At 45.1% G+C, this 22041-nt stretch overlaps 1 protein-coding gene and 1 long non-coding RNA gene across 10 annotated transcripts in view; one reads left to right on the top strand and one right to left on the bottom strand.

Annotated features, from left to right (window-relative positions):
- Positions 1-22041, bottom strand: part of LOC309647128 — a 467593-nt gene that overhangs the window by 72330 nt on the left and 373222 nt on the right. The gene's annotated exons all lie outside the window — the stretch shown is intronic.
- Positions 1-22041, top strand: part of ASAP1 (ArfGAP with SH3 domain, ankyrin repeat and PH domain 1) — a 352675-nt gene that overhangs the window by 300368 nt on the left and 30266 nt on the right. For 8 of the 9 annotated variants that reach the window (XM_082434072.1, XM_082434067.1, XM_082434075.1 and 5 more), the window contains 10 exons: positions 711-759; positions 3503-3666; positions 5044-5177; positions 6907-6998; positions 12391-12577; positions 12822-12907; positions 13997-14112; positions 14266-14333; positions 15626-15733; positions 18695-18923. In XM_082434072.1, coding sequence (XP_082290198.1) covers positions 711-759; positions 3503-3666; positions 5044-5177; positions 6907-6998; positions 12391-12577; positions 12822-12907; positions 13997-14112; positions 14266-14333; positions 15626-15733; positions 18695-18923 — 1233 coding nt within the window. The remainder of the gene's footprint in view (positions 1-710; positions 760-3502; positions 3667-5043; positions 5178-6906; positions 6999-12390; positions 12578-12821; positions 12908-13996; positions 14113-14265; positions 14334-15625; positions 15734-18694; positions 18924-22041) is intronic. The other variant, XM_082434069.1, reaches the window with a different exon arrangement.

The following is a 22041-nucleotide window of genomic DNA, read 5'->3' as shown; positions in this document are numbered from 1 at the left end:
GGGAGGGGGGCCTACCCTGGAGCAGGCACGGAGTGAGTGACTGGCTAGTAAGTAAAAGTGGTAAGTCAGTGGTAGTTGACCTCAGTATGTAGAAACATTCTAGCAGATCCCACATTTTAAGGAAGAGCTTCCCTCATGTACACCTGCCCAAACTATCCAAGTTAAGCTGCCCTCTCCTTACCTGGGTCGCAGCTTGAGGATGATCCTCCAGCAAGGCTTGAGCCCTTCTTCCCTGAAGCCTGATTCAACCAGAGAGGAACCTGGGGCAGGATGTGCCTGCTTGTCAGGGCTGTCCTGCGAGTTATTTATCGTTTCTGGAAAGGAATTTTTTAAAAAGAAAAGCCAGTGAAAGGCAAACTGAAAAGGAAAAGTAGAATACTGAGTTCGCAGGTAGCAGTCTCCGATTTGTCACCGAGATCCACCTGACCAGGTAGGGACCCGTCCCCCTTCCCACTTGTTTTTCAAAAGAAGTGCTAGGCATTCACGTGGTGTTTGCAGTTATTTTGTTGTATTCTTGTTGCCCTTCAGAAAAGTAATATTGACAAAGTGAATCGTGTAACTGCTGAAACAAAATGTTGCAAAAATAAAATTATATTAAAATCCTGCTTTTAATGTGTTCCCCACCCCCCAGGAACTTTCAGAATTTGCATTAATACCTAAGGTATTCTGCTTTCTAAGGTTTTGCTTTTTTCTCTTTTTTTGTATTTTAGATAATAGGACGTATCACTTTCAGGCAGAAGATGAGCAGGATTATGTAGCGTAAGTAGCTCTGAAATAACGGCACGATGCCTTAAATTGAAGAAGCATCTCTCTGTCCTGTACAGTACACCTTTAAGTTTTCTTTTTTTTACTGAGAATCCTGGTGGTTATTTCTCACCTCTGGGCCTTCACATGTGTCTCTCCTCCCTGTCTAGGGTTCTCAGTAAACTCAGGTGCCCCCTGCAAGGTTCTGCTCAAGCCACACCGCCCTGGGGGTTTTGCTCCCTCCCTCCTACCCTGCACCCTCTTCACACCCCTCTGGATCCCCTGGCTCAGCCCAAGCCCTCTGGAGACCTAGAGCTTCTTGAGGGCAAGGACTGTGCCTTCTTCATTTCTAATCCCATCATCTGCACTTGGGAGGGGTTTATTCGGTGTTCAAGTAATTCATACTTGTTGGAGTGGAATGGCTACCTTTTGCCTTCTCTCTGGGTGCTGGTGGTAGTGATGGGGGGGACTTGGTTTTGATGAAGACGTCCTGGCATCCTGCACGGAAAGATGTTTATTTTCCTCCAAGTTGCACGGAGGACTTTTCACTGCCTCATTGAGTTGTTCTCTCACGTGAAAGTGTCCAGTGAATTGAACAGGGAAATCCTTTCTCATCTCACTGTGGAAGGAGGCAGATACAACAGAAGAGCAGATGCATGTTTAAAGGCAGGCAGACTTGACTTCTAGTCTTTGTGACCTTGGAAAGATCATCCTGCCTCGGCCTTCTTGTCAGAAAGATGGGTTCTAGCCCTCGCTTGCAGGATTTTGAGACTTGAGGTAAAATGTGTAAAGCTTCTCATACAGTGCCAGTTTTTTTTTTTTACTCCTATAAACTCAAAGTGACTTTTAAAGTATTAAAACACCGTTATGCACTATTTTATTTCTTAATACTTTTTTTGTATGCCTGTTACTTTAAAATAATTTTAAAGCTTTTTGAAGAATTTTCAGAAATAGTTGCTTTGATTCTTGACCCTTTTGAAATGTAGCCATTTCACCAAATTTGAGTTATTCCTCCAGAAAATGAATTGTCCTTTAAATATGTATTTTCAGATTATCATGGCAAACTTTTTAAATTTCTTTGTCAGGAGTTTTCAAATAAAGAGGCAAATGTGGCATAAGAGAAGGAAGTCTGGAAAAAGGGTGTCAACAGAACTGTTTTCTTTTCCCAGTCTGACACCAGTCCCGCTCTAGGGCCTTGGGCAAGTCACTGAATCTCTCTAGGCTTCTGTTTCTTTAAAGCATTATAAACACTAACTCAGAGGCTTGCTGGAGGATTATATTTCAAAAATTACAAGTACGTGGCACATAGTGGATACTGGTAATATCAGATATCCTAAATCTCAAAATGCCTAAGGAAAGCAAATTAGAGGCTTCTGCAGTCAAGTGAAAACTCCAGCATCATCAGTGCTGCTGCTGATAAATGCACAGTGATCTGCCCCGTGGAACCCAGATTCTTGACTTGTTTTTAACAGAACAATTTCTAGTTTCTAACTTGAGACTAATGATAGAAAAAATATTCTTTAACTTAAAAGGTATTCAATGCCCACCCCTTCTCCCCATTCCTGAACAGTTGTTGGGTTTTCTGCTTCATAGCAGATCCTTTTTCTCACAACAGTGAAGGTGAGCGCCACCTAGAGTCAAAGGTATGACTTGCAGTTCACCTATTCCAGGTATCAATACTTTGCTTTGGTTTTTAATTCTCATTGCTGTCTCTATTACTTATTCAAATGAAATGAAAAACATTTCTAAACCACCATTTGTTCTCATTTTTTTGTTGTTTTTCATTTTCTTCTAAGAAAGTTAATTTGGCTTTTGTTCCTCATTCATGAAAGTAATATAACTCATAGATTCAAACAATTACAGAAAAATAGAGTCAAGCGTTCCATCTATCTGTTTTTTTCTACAAAAAATCACTCAGAGACAACCAGTATTTTGGTGAATTTCTTTCTATCCCTTTTTTCCCCAAACAAAATATATAATTCACAAATACATTTAAATTTGAGATTATGTCATATGACAGTTTTTTTCCTGTTTATTTCACAAAGCATTATATTGTGATCATTCCCCCAAAGTCATCCAAAAATTAGTTGGAAACTTAAATTTCAATACCTGGTTAACTAGTCCACTTTGTGGTTATTTCAGGCTTTGTTAATCAACCCCTGTTATTGGGTATTTAGGTTGTTTTACGCATAGATTGGTAGCAAAGGGTTATTTTGTTGGGTACATATTGTGGTCATGCTGTACGTATATTTTAATAGCCTGCACTTTTCAATTCATTAAATAAACATCATGTTTCCATTGTTAACGTACCTTTTTCATAAGCATGAATCTTCATGGAAAATGAAATACCCCTTCACTTTCACTTTTAAGTGCCCCCGCTGACAAGGACTCCCAGAAAACAATGCCTTTTGCTAAACTCTCTTTCCTGCCTCCTATTCCTTTCTCACCTGTTCTTTCTATCCTTGCACTAGGTTGGTCCCACTCTGAGTCCTCTTCGTTCTGACGTTCCCTTTATATTCTGTCTCCGTGGAAATGCAGGCGCCTATGTATTCGCGCAAGCCCTTGGTTATTGATATTCACCCTCTCATCTGTTCCTCTCATCTCCTAGCTCTCTCCTGTGTGTTGTTTTCCATTCTTTGTATTGCTATGGGGAGGTCTCTTTTGCCAGTTCTGCATGAAAACAGATTCTTTTGCAGGGGAAGGAGAATGCAATGGCCAACGAGGCTCTTATGTTTTCTCCTCCTGTTTCTGACAACAGGTGGATATCAGTGCTGACGAACAGCAAAGAAGAGGCCCTCACCATGGCCTTCCGTGGAGAGCAGAGCACGGGGGAGAACAGCCTGGAGGACCTGACGAAAGCCATCATTGAGGACGTCCAGCGGCTCCCAGGCAATGATGTCTGCTGTGACTGTGGCTCGTCAGGTATTGGCCCCCAGACTTGAGCCGCTTGTTAAACATTCCTTCTCTTCCTGTAGAATATAAATGAGCAAGTTATTTAAATGCCTTAGTCTCCTTGTGGACACAGACACATGTATGCCCAGCTTGAATGGTCCCACCTCTGAGTGCTTTCACCCCTGCTGTTTGCTCTACCTGGGAAGCTCTCACCTGCTCTCCCTAAATGGCACCTGCCAAAATGCCACCTTTCCCGTAAGGTCCAGTTAAATGGACAGTAAGGGGAGAGCACTGGACATGGAGTCCATCATCCTGGTTTTGAATCACCCGCCCGCTTCTCAGACCCTGGACGACCTCATACCAAGTCCCTTTACTAATCTGATCTTCAGTTTCCTCATCCTGAAAGTGGGATAACAAACCTCAGCTGTTATGAGGGCTTAGTGAAATGGCGTATATGACATTGGCTGGCACACGGTACCTTTCTTTCCGTTCAGTAAAACCTCCCCAACCTCTGTATCACACTGGTGTCCCCTTGCTCCAAATTTCTGTTCTCAAATGGCATCTGTGTTACTTAGGTATTGACAGTAGCTAACGTTTATCGAATGCTTACGTTATAATAAGGATTGTGATATTTGTTTTGCTGGTCTTTACGTACTGAATCCTCACAGAATCTCTCTGAGCAAGATAACTAATATTATCCCCATCTCACAGACGAGAAAACTGGGGGAATCAGAGAAGTTGATTGACTTGCCTGAGGTCACACATCTAGTTGGGGTCAGAATGTCGTGCAAACCTATCCTTAAGCATTATGATCTACTTTTTAATTGTTTTACTAGTGCAGATGGGCTCCTGTATACAACAGGCCATAAGCACCTCAGAGGCAAGTCTCACATCTTCTGCTTTTGTGTACGTGTGTGATAGTGACTGACACAGTGTCAGGATATGGCAGAGGAGGCTCTGCTCTGGGGCCCTTGGGGGTTGTAGAAAAAGCTATCTTATTACCAAGAGGTGCTTGTGGAGAAGCCATAACCGGGATGACGGGTTAAGGTGAGTTGTAGCGTGGAGGTTAACGATGGCTGTAGAACCCAGTCCGTTGTGAGCTGTACTTAGAAGGCCTTTAATCTACCACTGTCAGGGTGTTTCCTCGGCCTCCTGTACAAAGTCTTTCTCACATTTTCACAAAAATATTTTCAATTCAGTATTGAAGGGATAGTTTTAAAATTTGTCTTAAAATTTGCTAACAAGCTATTAGTTTTTATAATAACCCCTAAGCTAAACTGCAAGCATCCATTTCTTCCATTTAAATTTTTCCCTTATAGTTTTTAACAAATTTTACTACTGTTTTAGCTTCCTCTGTAGTTGGCACACTAAAAATTAGATATCTTGTCTTCAAAATCCTTTCCACAGAACCCACCTGGCTTTCAACCAACTTGGGGATTTTGACCTGTATAGAATGTTCCGGAATCCATAGGGAAATGGGAGTTCATATTTCTCGCATTCAGTCTTTGGAACTAGACAAATTAGGAACTTCTGAACTCTTGGTAAGTAGTGACCTGTCATGAATATATTTAGGATATTGCTTTGGGGGTTTTTGTTTCTGCTGAGTACAAAGAATTCTAGTTCCTGAATTTAACGAATTTACATAGGTATTTAAAATGTAAATTTTGTGGTATGTAACGTTGACTGTTTCTATATCCTGATTGAAGAACTGGCGAATCATACATTTCTATAATTAGCTCCACTAAATGGCTCTTTTCTTCTAGGATAGGCTTTTTCAAAGCTGCTTTTTTTCTTTTGGAATAGATTTTATATGATTCACTGTCATAGCAGTAAAGGGAGTTAGATGTTGAACTCACATGTTCACTTTATCTAGTGGCTTATGTTATTAAAGATAATGACCAAAGAGTTTTTCTCTGTTTTTACTGTTTGTAAGTTTGTAACAGTACACATGAATTGAGAGTGGCCTGTTAGCTACTGTCATAAACCAACCGCTCCTTAACCCATAACTTCTTTAGGTAGTCAGGGAGAAAATTGTGTGCCGTTATGGTGTATAGCTTTATAATATGGAAAGGGGGCCCTCATCAGGTCCAAGTTAAACTGGTCCCACGGTTCACCAAATGAAGGAAGGAAAGGCCCACTTGGCATCTCCTATAATACCTTGTGGCCATCAGTCCTGTCGTGCGTAACTGGAACCCTGGTGCCTGTGAGAGAGTCCTTCTGCTAAGGGTGAAAGGGTTTGAAGTAAAGTAGGGCTTCTCCTCACACAGGAGGCTCTTGATCAGGACCTGAGTGTGCCTGGGGCTCAAAAACTCTGAAAGCCTAGCTTATCACTAGCCTTGCCTGGAGCAAAGTACCCCAGAGTCAGGGCAGTCAGTCACCCAGCCAGCAGCCTTTGTCATCTGAGCACCCACTAAGCAATGATGGTCTGTCTTGTGTTGCATGAGCCCCTTGATTTAGAAAGTATCATACTGATACACGGCTCACTATTCACTTCAGGATCATAGAGAAAAGGCTCAGACCAAATACCTGAAACATTCTTCTTTAGTATGAAAACGGTGTCAGTCCATCGTAAACACTTAACTATGTGATAAATCCAAGAGACCTGATCACATGAATGTTTCATAAACTTCACATCAATCCCCAAATTATCTCAGTGACCCAAAGCCTTTCAGGACAAATTTTCTTGGAAGGGTCTTGAACCCAGAAGCAAAATGGTTCCTGGGGCCTCTTCATTAATTGCCTACAGCATCTTAATTGGTACCCCAAATATAAAGGAATCCTACATTCTTTTCTGTCTTATAACAGTAAATCTGCTTTATCTAAAAATGAGTTGTGATGGTAATTGAAAAGCTATTGCTGTTCATTAAGCATTTAACCTAGATTCATATTTGGAATCTGCTGTCTAATCTCATATAGTGTTATAGTGTGTGTGTGTATGTGTATGTGTAGGACCACATCCTATTCTAGTCTAACATTTATCACATTATGTTTGTGAAAATTATTAGTTTTCTTATCCACGGTTCCACCAGTCCATTAGCTCCTATAGCAGGGAACATGGTTTACCCATCTCTGTATTTCCAGCACTCGGAAGTTCAGTGCCTGGCACAGAGTACGTGCTCAGTAAGTTATCTGTTGACCAGATGGATGGGCAGTTTGTATTTTGAGTCACATGAGGGAAAATACGTATTCAGAAATCTCAAAAGCAAATAATAGGAAACTTTTAAACTAGTAGTAAGGAGTTTGCTATATTGTGTTTTGTTTATGTTACAGCTGGCCAAGAATGTAGGAAACAATAGTTTTAATGATATTATGGAAGCAAATTTACCCAGCCCCTCACCAAAACCCACCCCTTCAAGTGATATGTAAGTACTTCTAATACAATGAATTCTTTACTGTTCTATAATTGTTCTTCTGCTCTCCCCAAAACTTCTCAGTGGTTGTAGTATTTTTTTTCCCCAGAGGAAATTTCATTATGAGGAAAAAGCAGAGAAAAGTAAAGTGTTTGAAACCTATTTCTGGAATGACCTGATTATTTTCATCATCACCTTTCCCTAGGTAGTTTCAGCTGCTCTGTGGAGGATAAATCTTAATAAGGACAATTATCTCTTAATCCTCACATGTGGTGATAAATAAGAGACATACAAAAGCAACAGGAGATTCCTATCAGATTGGCAAAAAGCCAAACGCTTAACAGCCCACTCAGCCAGACTGTGGGAAAACAGACATCTCCTCTCCTGTGTTGTTGGTGGGAGTACAAATGGTACACTCTCCATAAGGGGCAAATTAGCCATATTCATCACTATTATAGATTTCTTTACCCTGACTCAGCAGCCCCACTTCTGGGAAGTTCTTCCTGTTCTGTAATGGAAAAGGATTAGGAACAAAGCAAGTGTCTACCTATAGATACAGGATGAAATATTCTGTGGTATGACCACACAGCGGAACCCCTTGCAGATGTAAAAAAGAATAGGAAGCTTCTTCTGTCCTGATCTGGGATGATCTCCAGGATTACTGTCAAGTGAGAACATCAAGGTGCAGTGCAGTGTTCACGGCACGCTGCCTTTGGGGCAGGGAAGGGTGGAGGGCATGGGAACAAGTGCACAGAGGCCCCCACGCCCCCGACCCAGGCACATGTCCAAACTCAGGAGCCAGATTTTGGGTACTTCTACTGATTAATCCCTCACTGTGAACTCTCACTACTCATTATCTGGACTCAGACACCAAATAGATTTGGACAGTGAAGGACACACATAAACATATGTATTTATTTAAATTTGGGTTTGGTTGAAGAAACACTGGCAAATACCCAGGAAACTAATGAAAGCGCTTCCTCCGGGGTGGGCGTAGGACCCCCTCGGTAAACACTTCTTGATATCATTTTTATTGTTGAGTCATGTGAATCTTTAAGCATATTCAAAAAGGTTTACATTGAATTTACACTTTAAAATGTTAAATCCTGGGGATAAATAGGAGAAAAGAGATTTAATTCTGACTCGAGTGATCAGGGAAGCCTTTGTGACGTAGACGCCAGCCTAAGTGTTTTGCCAGTCCCTCCTGGGTGGTTGGTTATTCAGGCACCAAATTTGCAAAGCACTTTATGGGGCACATTCGAGGAACATGTTTTCTTCATCCTGAAATCACGAAATTCGATCTCCCAGAGGCCTCTTGGTATTTGTCTTTTCTTGAATTTGACAAATGCATATTGTACGTTTAGTCTGTGCCTCATATTATGTCAGATGCTGGGGAAATGTCAAAACAAACTAGATATAAACCCTGTCCTCGTGACACCTAGAGCCTAGAGAGGAAGCTAGGTGTCAACCAGGAAATTAAACAGTGATATCATTTAGTCATAGTTGTGGTAAGTGTCACAGAAGAAAAGTTAGGGATGTTGGGGGCCTATATTGAATATAATATCCTAAGCTAATCTGGGGGGGCGTCTGGCTTAACAGCAACCTTCAAGCATCGTCCTAGCACAAACACTGCTTGGATGTCTTTTTCACACTAATGAGCTCAAATTACACTGAGAACTAGGGCTTTCCGAAGCTAGTTTGATCATAAAACACCTGCAAACAAATGTGATCCGGGGTTACTTCACAAATGTGGTAACAGTAAGTGCTCAAGCGCACACACGGCCCAGTCTTGCCCACACCAGTGGTTTTGAAGTGTTTACATGACCCAAACCTCGAAGGCATTTCTTTAGGATAAATCTCATAACAGCGTGGGTTTTTGTTTCCTGCGTTTCACGTGGGAGACAGCATCAGCACTGCCCCGTCAGCTCTGTGGCCTCCGTCAGGCCTTCCCCTTCAAAGAGCTCATGATTCTCCAAATCTCTAACGTAGCCGCTGTTGCCAGACTCCGGGAGTTCAGATCCACTTCCTAAACTGTGATCTTGGGCAAGTAGCTTTGACTGTCTGAGCCTCAGTTTCCTTATCTTCAAAGTGTGTCAACTCCCTAGGGCGTGGGGAGGACTAATGAGAAGAGCTTAGAGCAGCTGTGGGCATGTAGTGAGTATTTACTGCTACTGTCATCATTATTGTTGTTATTCTCTCATTTGGGCACAGCCGAGAGGAATGGAGTGAATCTCCTGTAACATGATTAAATCACTAACATATTTAATTAAGCAGCTTCTGTGTTCCAGGCACACTTTTAAGCACTGAAGATACAGTCAGTCAGTAGTGAACAAGGCAGCTCCTGTCCCGCTTACGTTCTGACTGGGGAGAGGAAAACACAGGGAATGAGAAAGTCAATAACCTCAGTTCACGTGGTAGTTGATGTCAGCAGGAAAACATAACAGGGTGAGGGGTTGACGTGTAGGGGGTCAGGGAGCATCTGAGGACCCGACATTTGAGTTGAGAACTAGAGGGTATGACGGGCAGGTGTGAGCGAGCAGGCCAGGCAGGTGGACAGTAAGTGTTGCTGCCCTGAAGGGGGACAGGCTTGGCGTGTTCACGTGATAACAAGGAGGCAGGTGAGGCTGCAGGGAACTGAGCCAGGAGAGTGCTGGGCGATGCCACAGAGATGGGGCCAGACACGTAGGGCTCTGCAGGTCGTGGAATGGTTTTGGATGTTATTATTCTAAGTGTGATCAGAAGGTGTCAAACAAAGGGAGTGACAAGGGAGTGACATGATAAGTTATGTTTTAAACGGATCCCTGTGGCTCAGTGATGCTCAGCTGGGGCAGCTTTGCCCCCACAGGACACTTGGCAGTGTCTGGACACATTACATCGTGACGTGGGCAGGTACTGCTGGCATCCGGAGGACAGAAGCCCGGGATGCTGCCACACATCCTACAGTGCATGGGATTGCCGTCCGTAACAAAGGATTATCCAGGCAGAATGTCAGGAGGATGGAGGTTGAGAAACCCAACTGTGGCTGATGAGTGAAGGACAGACTATAGGGGGCGGTGGGGACAGGCTGAAGAGAAATTTATACGAGGTCCACTGAGAAATAAAGATAAAATGGACTAAGGTGGTAGCGGTGGAGGTGGTGAAAAGTAGCTCAATTCAGTTCTCAATGTATTTTGAAGGGAGAACCACCAGGATTTGCTCATCAGTTTAAATATGGGGTGTTTAAGGGAATTGTTCAGATGACGCCCACGGTTTTTGGCCTGAGCATCTAGGTAGATGGCCAGTACCGTTATCTGAGCCAGGGTATGTAGGAAGGACCGGGTTTGGTGGGGGCAAAAGGAGAAAGTTGTCTTTCATCTAGAACTCTTGGCATCCAGACTTTCAGACGAGTCTGTTTTCCACCCTCCCTACTGCCCCATGCCAGAAAGCCTTTCATTGCCGGGGGACTAGATGTGACTAGATAGAGATAACTCTGAGTACCCAGAAAGGGTTAAAACATATCCTTCCTAGTGAGAGCTCAGACACTTCCTGGAGCCACAGAATTGCAGAGCCAGGGTTGGAGGTGGTCTTCTAGGTGACCTGGGGCAAATAGCTCAGTGCCCTCTGCATCTCTTCTGCTGGATTATCAGGTAGCATCTGCGTGATGCTTCGAGCCACAGGAGCGCACCTGCAGAGCTCGCTGCAGTTTAGATCTACCTCCCTGCCATGGGTGCTAGTCCTGCCCGCCTTGGATAAGAGTAGAAAGGAAGCTTAGAAATGAACCCACAGCCGTGCATCATTCTTTGTTCCATACCTGTGCTCTTGCTTCCCTGGAAGGTAGTAAGTAAGGCAGGTATGATTGCTAATACGTCACAGGTGAGGAAACTGAGGCAGAGCGGGAACTTGATTTACCCAGCGTCACGGAGGTAGCAAGTGGTATCAGACTTGAATTAAGCCATCTAGTTCTTAAGTCGGACACTCCATCCACCACACAGTAGCTGCCTTTCAAAGTTGATGTAAGTCACACACAGCAAGTCTCAGAAGCCAGGCTTAGGCCATCCTTTCAGGAATCTGGAAGTCTTCCAATTCATCAGGTTACGGCCGTTCTAGGAGGACCCTGACCTAAGCATAAAGGACGCCCTTGAGTGTACAATCTTGGTTCCCGAGCAGAATCTGCAGCTCACCAAAGGCTCTGTGCCACCGTCAGCCAGCTCAGCTCTTTGCTGCCAACCCAGAAGGAAAGAAAAAAGCATCAGCGCTATTTTAAACAGTGTTTCCAGGCTGTGGGATGTGGGAAACAGTAACAGCTACCACACATGGAGTGACTATTTCTGAGCAAGAAATTTTGTGTCCCATGAATTAGAGCCCTCTTGGAAAGAGGAAAGCACCTATTCGCTGCTGTATGTTCTTTAATTCAAAATATACCAATGACTTATTATCCCCATTTTCAAATGAAAAAAAAAAATACTGAAGGTCATAAAGATTAAGTAGTTTACCTAAGGTTGCACAGCTGGTTCACTGTAGGACTAGGATTCGAACCCAAAATCCATTCATTGTCTTTTTATTAATTGGCTCATGTAACGGGTGAGTTCAGGTACAGCTGGACCCAGGATGTCAGACAGTATCATCTGGGCCTTAGCTCACTCTCCTGACTCTTGTCTCTCCTTTCCTCTGAGCCAGCGTCCATCTCAGCCTTTCCCCGAAGTTGACCATCAGGCCACTGAGGTCATAAACTCACCCCTGCAGCTGGGAGGTGGGGTCAGAACCACTTGAACTGAAGTGGAGAGGGGGTAGGTCCTGAAGAGAAGGAGAAATGCACCAGGCCCACTTGGGCTTTGGGCATGTCACCCACGGCAAGAAAGACCACCGTCTGTGTCCTTCTGGAGCTTCAACGACAGCTGTGCTGAGCCTCAGTTTCCTGTCAGTGTCTTCATTCTGTCTTTGCTAGAATAAACTTGGTCTAAACCTGTTTGCTGGAATGTTGAAGAGAAGTGTATCTTAATTAAAATAACTCTTCTCAGGACTTCCCTGGTGGCGCAGTGGTTGAGAATCCACCTGCCAATGCGGGGGACACAGGTTCGAGCCCTGGTCCGGGAAGATCCCACATGCTGCAGAGCAACGAAGCCCGGGCGCCACAACTACTGAGCCCATGAGCTACAACTACTGAAACCCGTGCGCCTAGAGCCCATGCTCTGCAACAAGAGAAGCCACTGCAATGAGAAGCCCACGCAGCGCAACGAAGAGTAGCCCCCACTCGCCACAACTAGAGAAAGGCCACACACAGCAACAAAGACCCAACGCAGCCAAAAATAAATAAATAAATAAGATAAAATAACTCTTCTCAGAGAGAACTGTTTGTCAGAAAATGTAAATCTTTCTTAGCTCTTGGGAAATAAGTCTTAGTTCATTTTGCTTTGCTCTATTTTAGGACTGTACGGAAGGAATATATCACTGCAAAGTATGTAGATCATAGATTTTCACGGAAGACCTGTTCATCTTCATCAGCTAAACTGAACGAATTGCTTGAGGCCATCAAATCCAGGGATTTACTTGCACTAATTCAAGTCTATGCAGAGGGGGTAGAGCTAATGGAACCGCTGCTGGAACCCGGACAGGTACAGCTTCACTGAAATCAGGATGAAGAGTGATGCGGGAAATCGGTTTAAAAGATGACTCGTTTTATTGTAACACTACAGAATGAGACTGTTACACATTAAGTGATCGTGTCTGAATCAGGACAATTTGAGAGTGAAAGGGGCTGCTATTAATAATTACTTTGGGGCAACTGACTTGAACGAAGCCTGTCTAGGCCAACTAGAACCTCTGACCACCCTATTTATACTTACCCTTTCCTTTTAGGAGCTCGGGGAGACAGCCCTTCATCTTGCAGTCCGAACTGCAGACCAGACATCTCTCCATTTGGTTGACTTCCTTGTACAAAACTGGTACGGTTTTTGTTTTCTCTGAATATGCCTTGTGAGTTAACACAGACCAGCCCTATTGGTGGCCTACCTCAGGACTCAGCAAGCCTTTTCTGTAAAGAGCCAGATACTGTTATAGGCTTTGCAGGCCATGAGGTGTCTGTCACAGCCATTCAACATTGTCATCATAGTGTGAAAACTGCCACAGTCAGTATGTAAACAAGTGAGCGTGGCCATGTTCCAGTAAAACTGTATTTACAAAAACAAGCAGAGGGCCAGATATGGCCTGTGGGCTGTAGTTTGCCAACCCTTGGCCTAGATAAATGTAAAATCCTATCTCTGTGTCCAAAACCTGCTGCGTCAAGGGAGGTTGAAAGAGAGGACACTTAACAGCACAAGGTAGCAGATCTGTGGGTTTCCATTGTTTATAAGTTCATGGTCAGAGATCAGTACGTGCGGCTGACCCAATTGCTAATTCAAGTTTAGGATATACTAATAGGAGAATGATAGTGAACACAGGCGGTTTAGACTGGCTGGATTCTTTGTTGGGTAGTTCTGTAAGCTACAGATTAGGAGGAGGAACTAGAGCTCATCCAAAGGAGAGGGATTAAAATAGTGAGGGGATTTGAACTCACATACGAAGAACCGTGCCTGGACACAAGCCAGATTGTACAAACGCCCAGCCTCTTCCATAGAGGTGGTTCAGTGTAGTGCTTAAGACCATTGGCTCCAGAGACACACTGCCTGTGTTCAAATCCCTGCTCCATCATCTGTGTCTCGATAATCTCGCAAACAAGCACTTCATCCTCTGTTTTCATCTAAAAGGTAAGGGTTATAGTATACCTACCCCATCAGGTGGTTGTGAAGACTAAATGAGCTAATACACGTAAGAGACGTGTGTCTGTCCCGTACACAGTAGGCACTCAGTAAATGCTGTTATTGTCATTATGTTGCTTACAAATGGAAGTGTCATGTTAGAAACATCATCATCTTCCCTGCTTATAAGAAGTAGGTCGCAAATTTGACTCAGTTGTTAGCATGGGAAAAAGTGGTTAATCTGTGGTTTTTAAGTTACAGAGCAAGTCATTTTTTTCTAATACTTTCATTTTGCAGTGGGAACCTGGATAAGCAGACGGCCCTGGGGAACACGGCTCTGCACTACTGTAGCCTGTATGGTAAACCTGAGTGTCTGAAGCTGCTTCTCAGGAGCAAGCCCACCGTGGATGTCGGTAAGTGTGGCCAAGCGTCTCTTAATAACTGCTGTGAGAGCGTTCAGGTGGCTGAAACCTAGACATGCCTGTTCCATTGTCATCTGAGTGTTGTTCTTTGCCTTTTCAAGATGTATCTTAGATAATCATGCAACTGTATTCCGCCTGTTTTAGTTAACCAGGCTGGAGAGACTGCCCTGGACATAGCGAAGAGACTGAAGGCCACCCAGTGTGAAGATCTGGTAAGCGGAGTGGGAGACGGGTGAGCCCAGCTGCCTTAAAAGGGTGTTCTGTGAAACCACGACTGGAGTGAGAGAAGCAGATTCTCTCTCTCTCTCTCTCTCTCTCTCTCTTTTTTGTTTTTTGAACATTGGCTAAAGAAATTCAGACAAGCACTCAGGCTATATTTGAAAAAATGGTAAAATGATAAATTTGTCATCCATGTCTTTTGAGTACAGTTACAATGTAGCAGCTAAAAGGCATTTGAGAGGTCTTATTACCAGACAGACGGCTTTTTTTTTTTTTGACCGTGCCACACGGCAGGCGGGGGCAGGATCTTACTTCCCTGACCAGGGATCAAACTTGAGCCCCCAGCAGCGGAAGCACAGAGTCTTAGCTACTCGACCACCAGGGAAGTCCCAACGTGCTGCTTTTTTTGTTTGCCAGACATTAGTCTTTCTCTGTAGCTTAACAGTAAAGAATTATTTGGAGAATTCCCTGGCGGTCCAGTGGGTAAAACTCTGCAGTTCCTGGGTTCAATCCCTGGAACTAAGGTCAGGGAACTAAGATCCTACAAGCCGTGTGGCACAGCCAAAAAATAAAAATAATTTTTTTTTGAAAGCATTACTTGGGAAGCCAGTTCCAGAAATTGGGCAAGTAAAGTTCAGGGTGTAATGGTTTTCAGAATGTCCAGTGCCCTGCCCTCCTCTCCCCATCCTGTGTACACACTCATCTTCAGTCCCACTAGTTCTTGCTTACACCTCTGGGCCTTTGTGTAGAGCATGATTCTCTTAACCATAGGGAAGGATAAGATAGGAAAGATAAGCTACATTCCCTTGAGTTCCTGCTAAGTGCCAAGTACCCAGGCCCAGCAGTTGTACGTCTTTATTTTTACAAGAATGCTTTGAGGAAGTTGGAGTTACCCTTGCCCCATTTTATGACTAAGAAAGTGGGCCATGGGTGGAACCAGGACTGTCTGACTTCAAAGGCCTACCTCTCGCACTTCAGTGACTCTGATTTTGCCTTCCAGCGGTAATTTGCGGTTTTGAGGCTCATTTTAATAATATTGAGAAAGCTTTTAATTTTGGAGAGAAGTCACGTTACCAGAATTAAAAAGGCTCCGCCCATAATTCTTTGCAATTCCTCTTCAGTCTGTCCTGTGGCAGTCCCGTTTGTATAATCAGAATTTTGCCTGCAGTGCAGCTACTGGTGATGAATCTGAAACCAGGAATGAGGGGGGATTTGCTCAGTGTTTATATAATGTCCGGGTGCGTGGCATTTAAATTACAGCGGTTACACCTGCTGTTACTTTCAGCTTTCCCAGGCTAAATCTGGAAAGTTCAATCCACATGTCCACGTAGAATATGAGTGGAATCTTCGACAGGAGGAGATGGATGAAAGCGATGATGATCTGGATGACAAAGTGAGTGTACATAGTGCCTGTGGATTCCTAAGCCCTCCTCTCAGGTTTTCTCCACTATACAGATAAGACCCATTCTTTGTGAGATTGATTTTGGTCTTATGACCTGATTCACCAGGGCCATTTTCTTGGTTTAGTCTCTGATCCTTGTTGAGTGCCACTTAATAGCTGTATTAGTCAGGGTTCTCCAGAGAAACAACCAGTAAGGGTGGGTGGGTGGGTGGGTGGTGTGTGTGGGGTTGTGTGTGGTATGTGTGTGGTGTAGAGATGGAGAGAAATTCATTTTAAGGAGTTGGCTCACGTGCCTGGGGCGGGCCAGGCCAGAATCCCCAGGGCAGGACAGTAGGCTGGGGATTCCACAGGAGCTGAGGGTGCAGTCCTGAGTTTGGAGGCAGAAAGCCTTCTTCCTTTGGGGGTCCTTAGTCTTTCCTCTTAAGCCCTTTGACTACCTGAATGAGGCCCACCCCTGTTACTCAAAATCTAACCTAAATGTTAACCACATGTAAAAAATATCTTCACAGCAACATCTAGACTGGTGTTTGACCAAACACCTGTGCACCATAGCCTTAGCCAAGTCAACACATAAAATTAGTCATCAAAACAGCTAATTAATAAATAATAAGTTGTCACTGATTGAGTATTTAAATATGAACTAGGTGGCAGTGAGCACATGTGTCACCTCAGGTCATCTCTATCAAAAGCCCATTGGGGTGTTGTCATTGCCCCACTTTACAGAAGAGAAGACTGACAGGGAAATCACGTGGTTTATCTAAAGTCTCACAGCGAGTAAAGACAGTCTCAGGGATTAAACCCAGTTCTGTGTGACTTCATCATAGATAGTTCTGAATTACCTCTGAAGGTTCATTTGTACCCTTTTTTTAGATTCCACATATAAGTGATATTATATGATATTTGTCTTTCTGTGTCTGACTTACTTAGTATGATAATCTCTAGGTCCATCCATTTTGCTGCAAATAGCATTATTTTGTTCTTTTTTATGGCTGAGTAATATTCCATCGTATATATGTCCCACATCTTATTTATCCATTCCTCTGTCAGTGAATGTTTAGGTTGCTTCCATGACCTGGCTATTGTAAACAGTGCTGCAGTAGACATTGAGGGGTGCATGTATCGTTTTGAATTACAGTTTTCTCTGGGTATATGCCCAGTAGTGTGATTGCTGGGTCATATGGTAGTTCTACTTTAAGTTTTTTAAGGAACCTCCATACTGTTCTCCATAGTGGCCATACCAATTTACATTAGTGTAGGAGGGTTCCCTTTTCTCCACACCCCCTCCAGCATTTAGTGTTTGTGGATTTTTTGATGATGGTCATTCTGACTGGTGTGAGGTGATACCTCATTGTAGTTTTGATTTGCATTTCTCTAATAATTACTGATGTTGAGCATCTTTTCATGTGCTTTTTGGCCAGCTGTATGTCTTCTTTAGAGAAATGTCTATTTAGATCTTCTGCCCATTTTTTGGTTGGGTTGTTGCATTTTTTTGATATTGAGCTGCCTGAGCTGTTTGTATATTTTGGAGATTAATCCCTTGTCGGTTGCTACCTCTGAAGGTTCCTGCGTGCATTTTTCATCAGCTGTGGATCCACTGGTTCCTCTTTCCCAGGCAGGATGTAAGGAGTAGTCAAAGGTGCTCCTACCGAGGGGTCCTAATGGCATTCACCATTTTAAGAGAAGCTCAATTACAATACAGTCAAGATAACCATTATAGTAAGAATTGGCGAAATTCCTGAGAAGTGTTCAGAGGACAGGGCGACTGCCTCAGCCTTGGCGAGCAGTGAAGACCTTATCAAGGAAACACCACGGGAGATGGGTTTCTAAGGGTGGTGAGGAGCTTGCCAGGCAAGGAAGTGGGAAGGAGTGCATCCTTCTGGGGAGGGAGAACAGCACGTGCAGAGGCCGGGGGTCATCATGGGGCCTGAACATCAGAGGACTGGTTGGGATGAGGTGTGAGGTGCCTTCACATGCACTGGGTGGGGAGAGGCAAGAGGCTCCCCTGAAGTGTCAGGCAGCCCAGACCAGGAAGGGCATGAAGGGGGTTGTAGGCCAAGTTCAGCCCTTTGGCTTTCATCCAAGCAGGCACAGGCCAACAGAGCTTTGTTGTCAGAGAGCAGGGTGTCCTACCAGCTCTGGCTGCAGCATGGAAAATGGGCTGGAGCTGAAAGAAACTGAGGCAGGGGCTGTTCAGGAGACCAGCGGTCCAGGGGGTGCTGGTGAGCGCCTGCACGAGTTGTGGGTCCGAGGGGCGCTTCTGAGCTCTCCGTGTGCTTCTGAGCTCTCCATGCAGAGCTCATCGTGCTCTCCTCGATGCCACTGAGGTTGGGAGACTTCCCACTTGGGAAGTTGCACGGGTGCTGATGCTGTGAGCCGAGTGCAAACACCAGCGATCCGTCACGGGTGGTTGAAAGTGTTTGGAGTCCAAGAGGTTGTGGTTGGATGTACAGGCCTGAGTCATCAACATTAGGTGGCAGTCACGGCCATGGGTGCAGATGAGGTTCCTTCCTAAGAGGGTGTAAAATGAGGAGAGAGGTGAGGGTGGAGAGCTTCGACGTTAAAGGGCTGAGCAGGGACGGAAAAGTTAATGTAGTAGCTACAGGCGGGGGGAGACACTGTTCAGCTGTTGGTGAACGTGTCCTGCGCAGGGGAGGTCTTTGTGGATTAAGGTTAGATCTGTGTGACCTTCTGCTTCTGAGCACCGTGCTCCCTAACCAGCATGCCCCTGGTGGGACCCTGGTAATGACAGGAGAATGACATGTGTGCTCCCTGATGTTTCCCTTGTGCTGTGTCGTGGCTCCTAGGCTTTTGTGTGGCTGACCCCCCAGAAACGCAGAGAGCCACAGGAGCCCAGATCCCCCCCCCCGAGCCTGCCCTGCAGAGTCCTCTAGACACCTGAAGCGTCATCCTTGATTATCAGCTGACCCACCGCACTGTTATTTCATTTGCCAGCCGAGCCCCATCAAGAAAGAGCGCTCACCCAGACCTCAGAGCTTCTGCCACTCCTCCAGCATCTCCCCCCAGGACAAGCTGTCACTGCCGGGCTTCAGCACTCCGCGGGACAAACAGCGGCTCTCCTACGGCGCCTTCACCAACCAGATCTTTGTCTCCACAAGCACAGACTCGCCCACATCGCCGACTGCGGAGGCGCCCCCGCTGCCTCCTAGAAACGCCGGGAAAGGTACAAGCTGTGGGAAGGGCTTTGTGCCTCCATCTTCAGAGCTGGGAGTTGACCCAGCTTTGACGTAAGAATTTCGAGGTGCCTTTGAGTGGCAGAGTATGGGCTGTGATGTCAGGGCAGCTTGAAACAGGGACCTCACTGTTTGCGTGAACCTTACAACCATCCTGTGAGGTGTGTGCTTTTGTGCCCATTGTACAGATGAGGAAATTGTGATAGAATGACTTGCCCAAAGGTCATGCAGCTGGTAAGTGGTGGAGTTGAGGTTCCATCCAGGGTCCACATGGCTCCCAAACCAGCTCTCTTTCCTGTAATATGGGGTGGAATTTGAGTTCTTCTTTGAGAAGTTTCTTTCCTCTACACTAAAATGTAGTAACAGTGATAGTCAGTAGTTACGAAGCCCTTGCTTTACGAGAGGCCCTAAGCCCAGCACCTCTCTTTTCACACTCACAGAACAAGGTAAGTAGGACAGTTGCTGGCACCAGGCAGACAGGGTACTGGTTCAGCGCTGTAGAGTAATTGGCCTGAGGTTCTTGGGGGTTTGGGATGCTCACGCAGGTCCTGTGTGACCTGAACCCACACTCCTGTGCTCTCTGACGAGTGGTTTTCCACGAGACACCACCTGGGGCAGGATCTTACCAGAGGAGGGTCATTGTGCCGTGTGTTGTCACATGCCCCCACGGGGCTCATGCCAGGGGGTGACGGTCCACAAAGACTGCATCCTGTTCCCCGAATCCACCGAATGCCCTGCACAGAAAGTCCATGTGTTCCCACCTACATGGGGACGAGTCGAGACACAGAAGTGATAACATCAAGGGGTCACCCCTCCCGGGGCTATTTGAGAGGTACCCAGAGCTGTAGCTTCCGGTCTGGTCTCAGCCAGGAAACCCAAGTGCAGGATCCTCCCCATGTCCTCCTCTCGTGCTCACGCAGGTTTGAGGGCCCTGGTGCACAATGCCGTGCCTATTTGAATCACACTGGGGCTATTTTCTGGGGAATGTGAGCTTTATTCAAAACAGTGTTTTTTCAGAGCTTATTCTCCATTGAAATAGTGTTATAAATGGGAGTAGTGTTCTTAGACCCCAGTGGCCTCATAGATGATAAAATAGTGGAGAAAGTTAAAATGAGGCTCGAGCATAAACAGTACTCATCAGAGATAACCAGTGACCAGAAGAGCAGCAGCACACGTAAGGCAAAGGTTTAACCCGCCGGTATTGTCCTTACCGTTCCACACGTTATGCTAGAACATGCCTTTTAAATCACTAGCATAACAAGGTGCAGATGTGTGCTGTTACAGGACTGTGTTACCTCTCACCGCGGGGTGATGGTGTTCCCCATCAGGGTAGCAGTCTGCTAAGAGCGGAGAGTCCCTTTCTGTACCCTAAAAAAGACCGTGAAAAGTTACTCTGCAAGAGTTCATATCCCCTGATTGTGGTTACCAAAAAAAATGGTGATGACCTATCAGAGAGCCTCCAGGTCACTGAGAATCTTGGAAAAGGTCTACAGGAGAGAATGACTCCAGAGTCCTAGGGGCCAGGAGGCCCCCTCACCTCCCTCTACCCCTTTCCATAATTTTATCTCAAGGGGATGCAGAAACCTATAAAATATACTGACTCAGTGCCAAGTATATCTCTGCTGCCTTGAATAAATTCTGATTAGCTCTTTACCAAAGACCCAAAGACAAAGACCAAATTTATTTAGTGATGCAGCTGCTGAAACAAGTGCCTAGAGACTTGGCCGTAGCAACCATGGTCGGCTAAGGATAGACTGCTTACCGCCCCCCACCCCCAATCCCATAATTGGACATAGACATCCCTCTCCACTAAAGTCAGAGTGTTCTTCCAGGCTGCTCATAGCAGGACACCAGATTCGGAGATTTGGTCTGAGCCGGTGAGACAAGAAGCACAGCCTGCCCGTGACTTTTATAAGGGATTCGAAGCGGGAGATACTTCCTGCAGGCAGCTTGGCTCACGTGCCCTCACATTTGGAAAAGTGATAATGTTTGAATGGAGTTCTCAGAAGACACAGTTGAAGATCAGCTGATGCTCTGCACAGAGATAATTCTCCTCTGTTTTCCTTACGTTTTCTTCATTTCGTTCTGTTGAACTGATTGAACCGTTTGCATGGAACAAGGATGTCTTGTTGTTCGGGTTGCTAGTTTCCCGTGGAGGTAAAGCAGAGGTGTCTGCTTGCAGCAGAAGTCATTTCCACACTGAGAACTGCGGGGTTGTAAGGATGATGGTTTCCGGTGAGGCAGAAACAACTGATAAAGTTTCCACTAACGAGAGGAATACAGAGGACAAAAGTAGAAGGAATTATTCTGAATCCAGCTCAGCAGTATTTTCAAAAATCTGCAGCTGCCTCATGAAAATGTAAGGAGTTTGACCTAAATTGCCATCGGGCAAAGCCCCCCTGTACTAGAGCTGGACGACTCAGCAATTCAGAATCCCGAACTCACCACCCTTAAGCCTTTGAAACATTTTGCTGCCTACGCCCTCTTCAGATGTGAAGTCCAGCGAGATGAAATCAAAGCTATAAAATTAAGTACGCAGCAGTTTCTCACTCGTGGTCAGCAGCTCCGCCCAGCCCCCCCACTTCACTGTATCTTTATTAAGACTAGATATTCTTCAGGATCGCCAAGATTGGTTTGTTCTTCATCTTTAAGCTAAAATCACGTCACAGAACCTGGATTTTTTTTTTAGAGCTAGAGGGATGCTGAAAGATTGACGTGATTTGCCACCCTTTGTACAGCTAAGGAAGCAGAGCCCTGAAAAGGCTAAGGAACTTCCACGTCACACGGTGGCTGAAATAGGATAGAAAATTAAAGTGGGCCTTAGGACTTGTCAACCAGATCTTCTATTGTAGTTTCTTCTTTTCCATGTTGAGGAAGAGGGTCCATCTCTGTCTTGTCTTCCTCGTGCATTTGTCATCAGAATCCAGTGAGACAATATATGAGAAAGCATTTGGTAAAATGCAGAGCCCTGAACTACCGGGAGGGACTCGTATCAGGACTGTTTAGGCTCTGGCTCCACAGATGTCCCCAGAGTAGGGAAGAAGGTAGGAGCACCATGGTACTATGATGCCGCCCACAGAACAGGTGCTTGACAAGAGTGTAGCTTGC

The sequence above is a fragment of the Balaenoptera physalus genome (genome assembly GCF_965194825.1).
Source record: "Balaenoptera physalus genome assembly, chromosome: 17".
Taxonomy (NCBI): Eukaryota; Metazoa; Chordata; class Mammalia; order Artiodactyla; family Balaenopteridae; genus Balaenoptera; species Balaenoptera physalus.
This window is presented reverse-complemented; position numbering and strand designations above follow the sequence as displayed.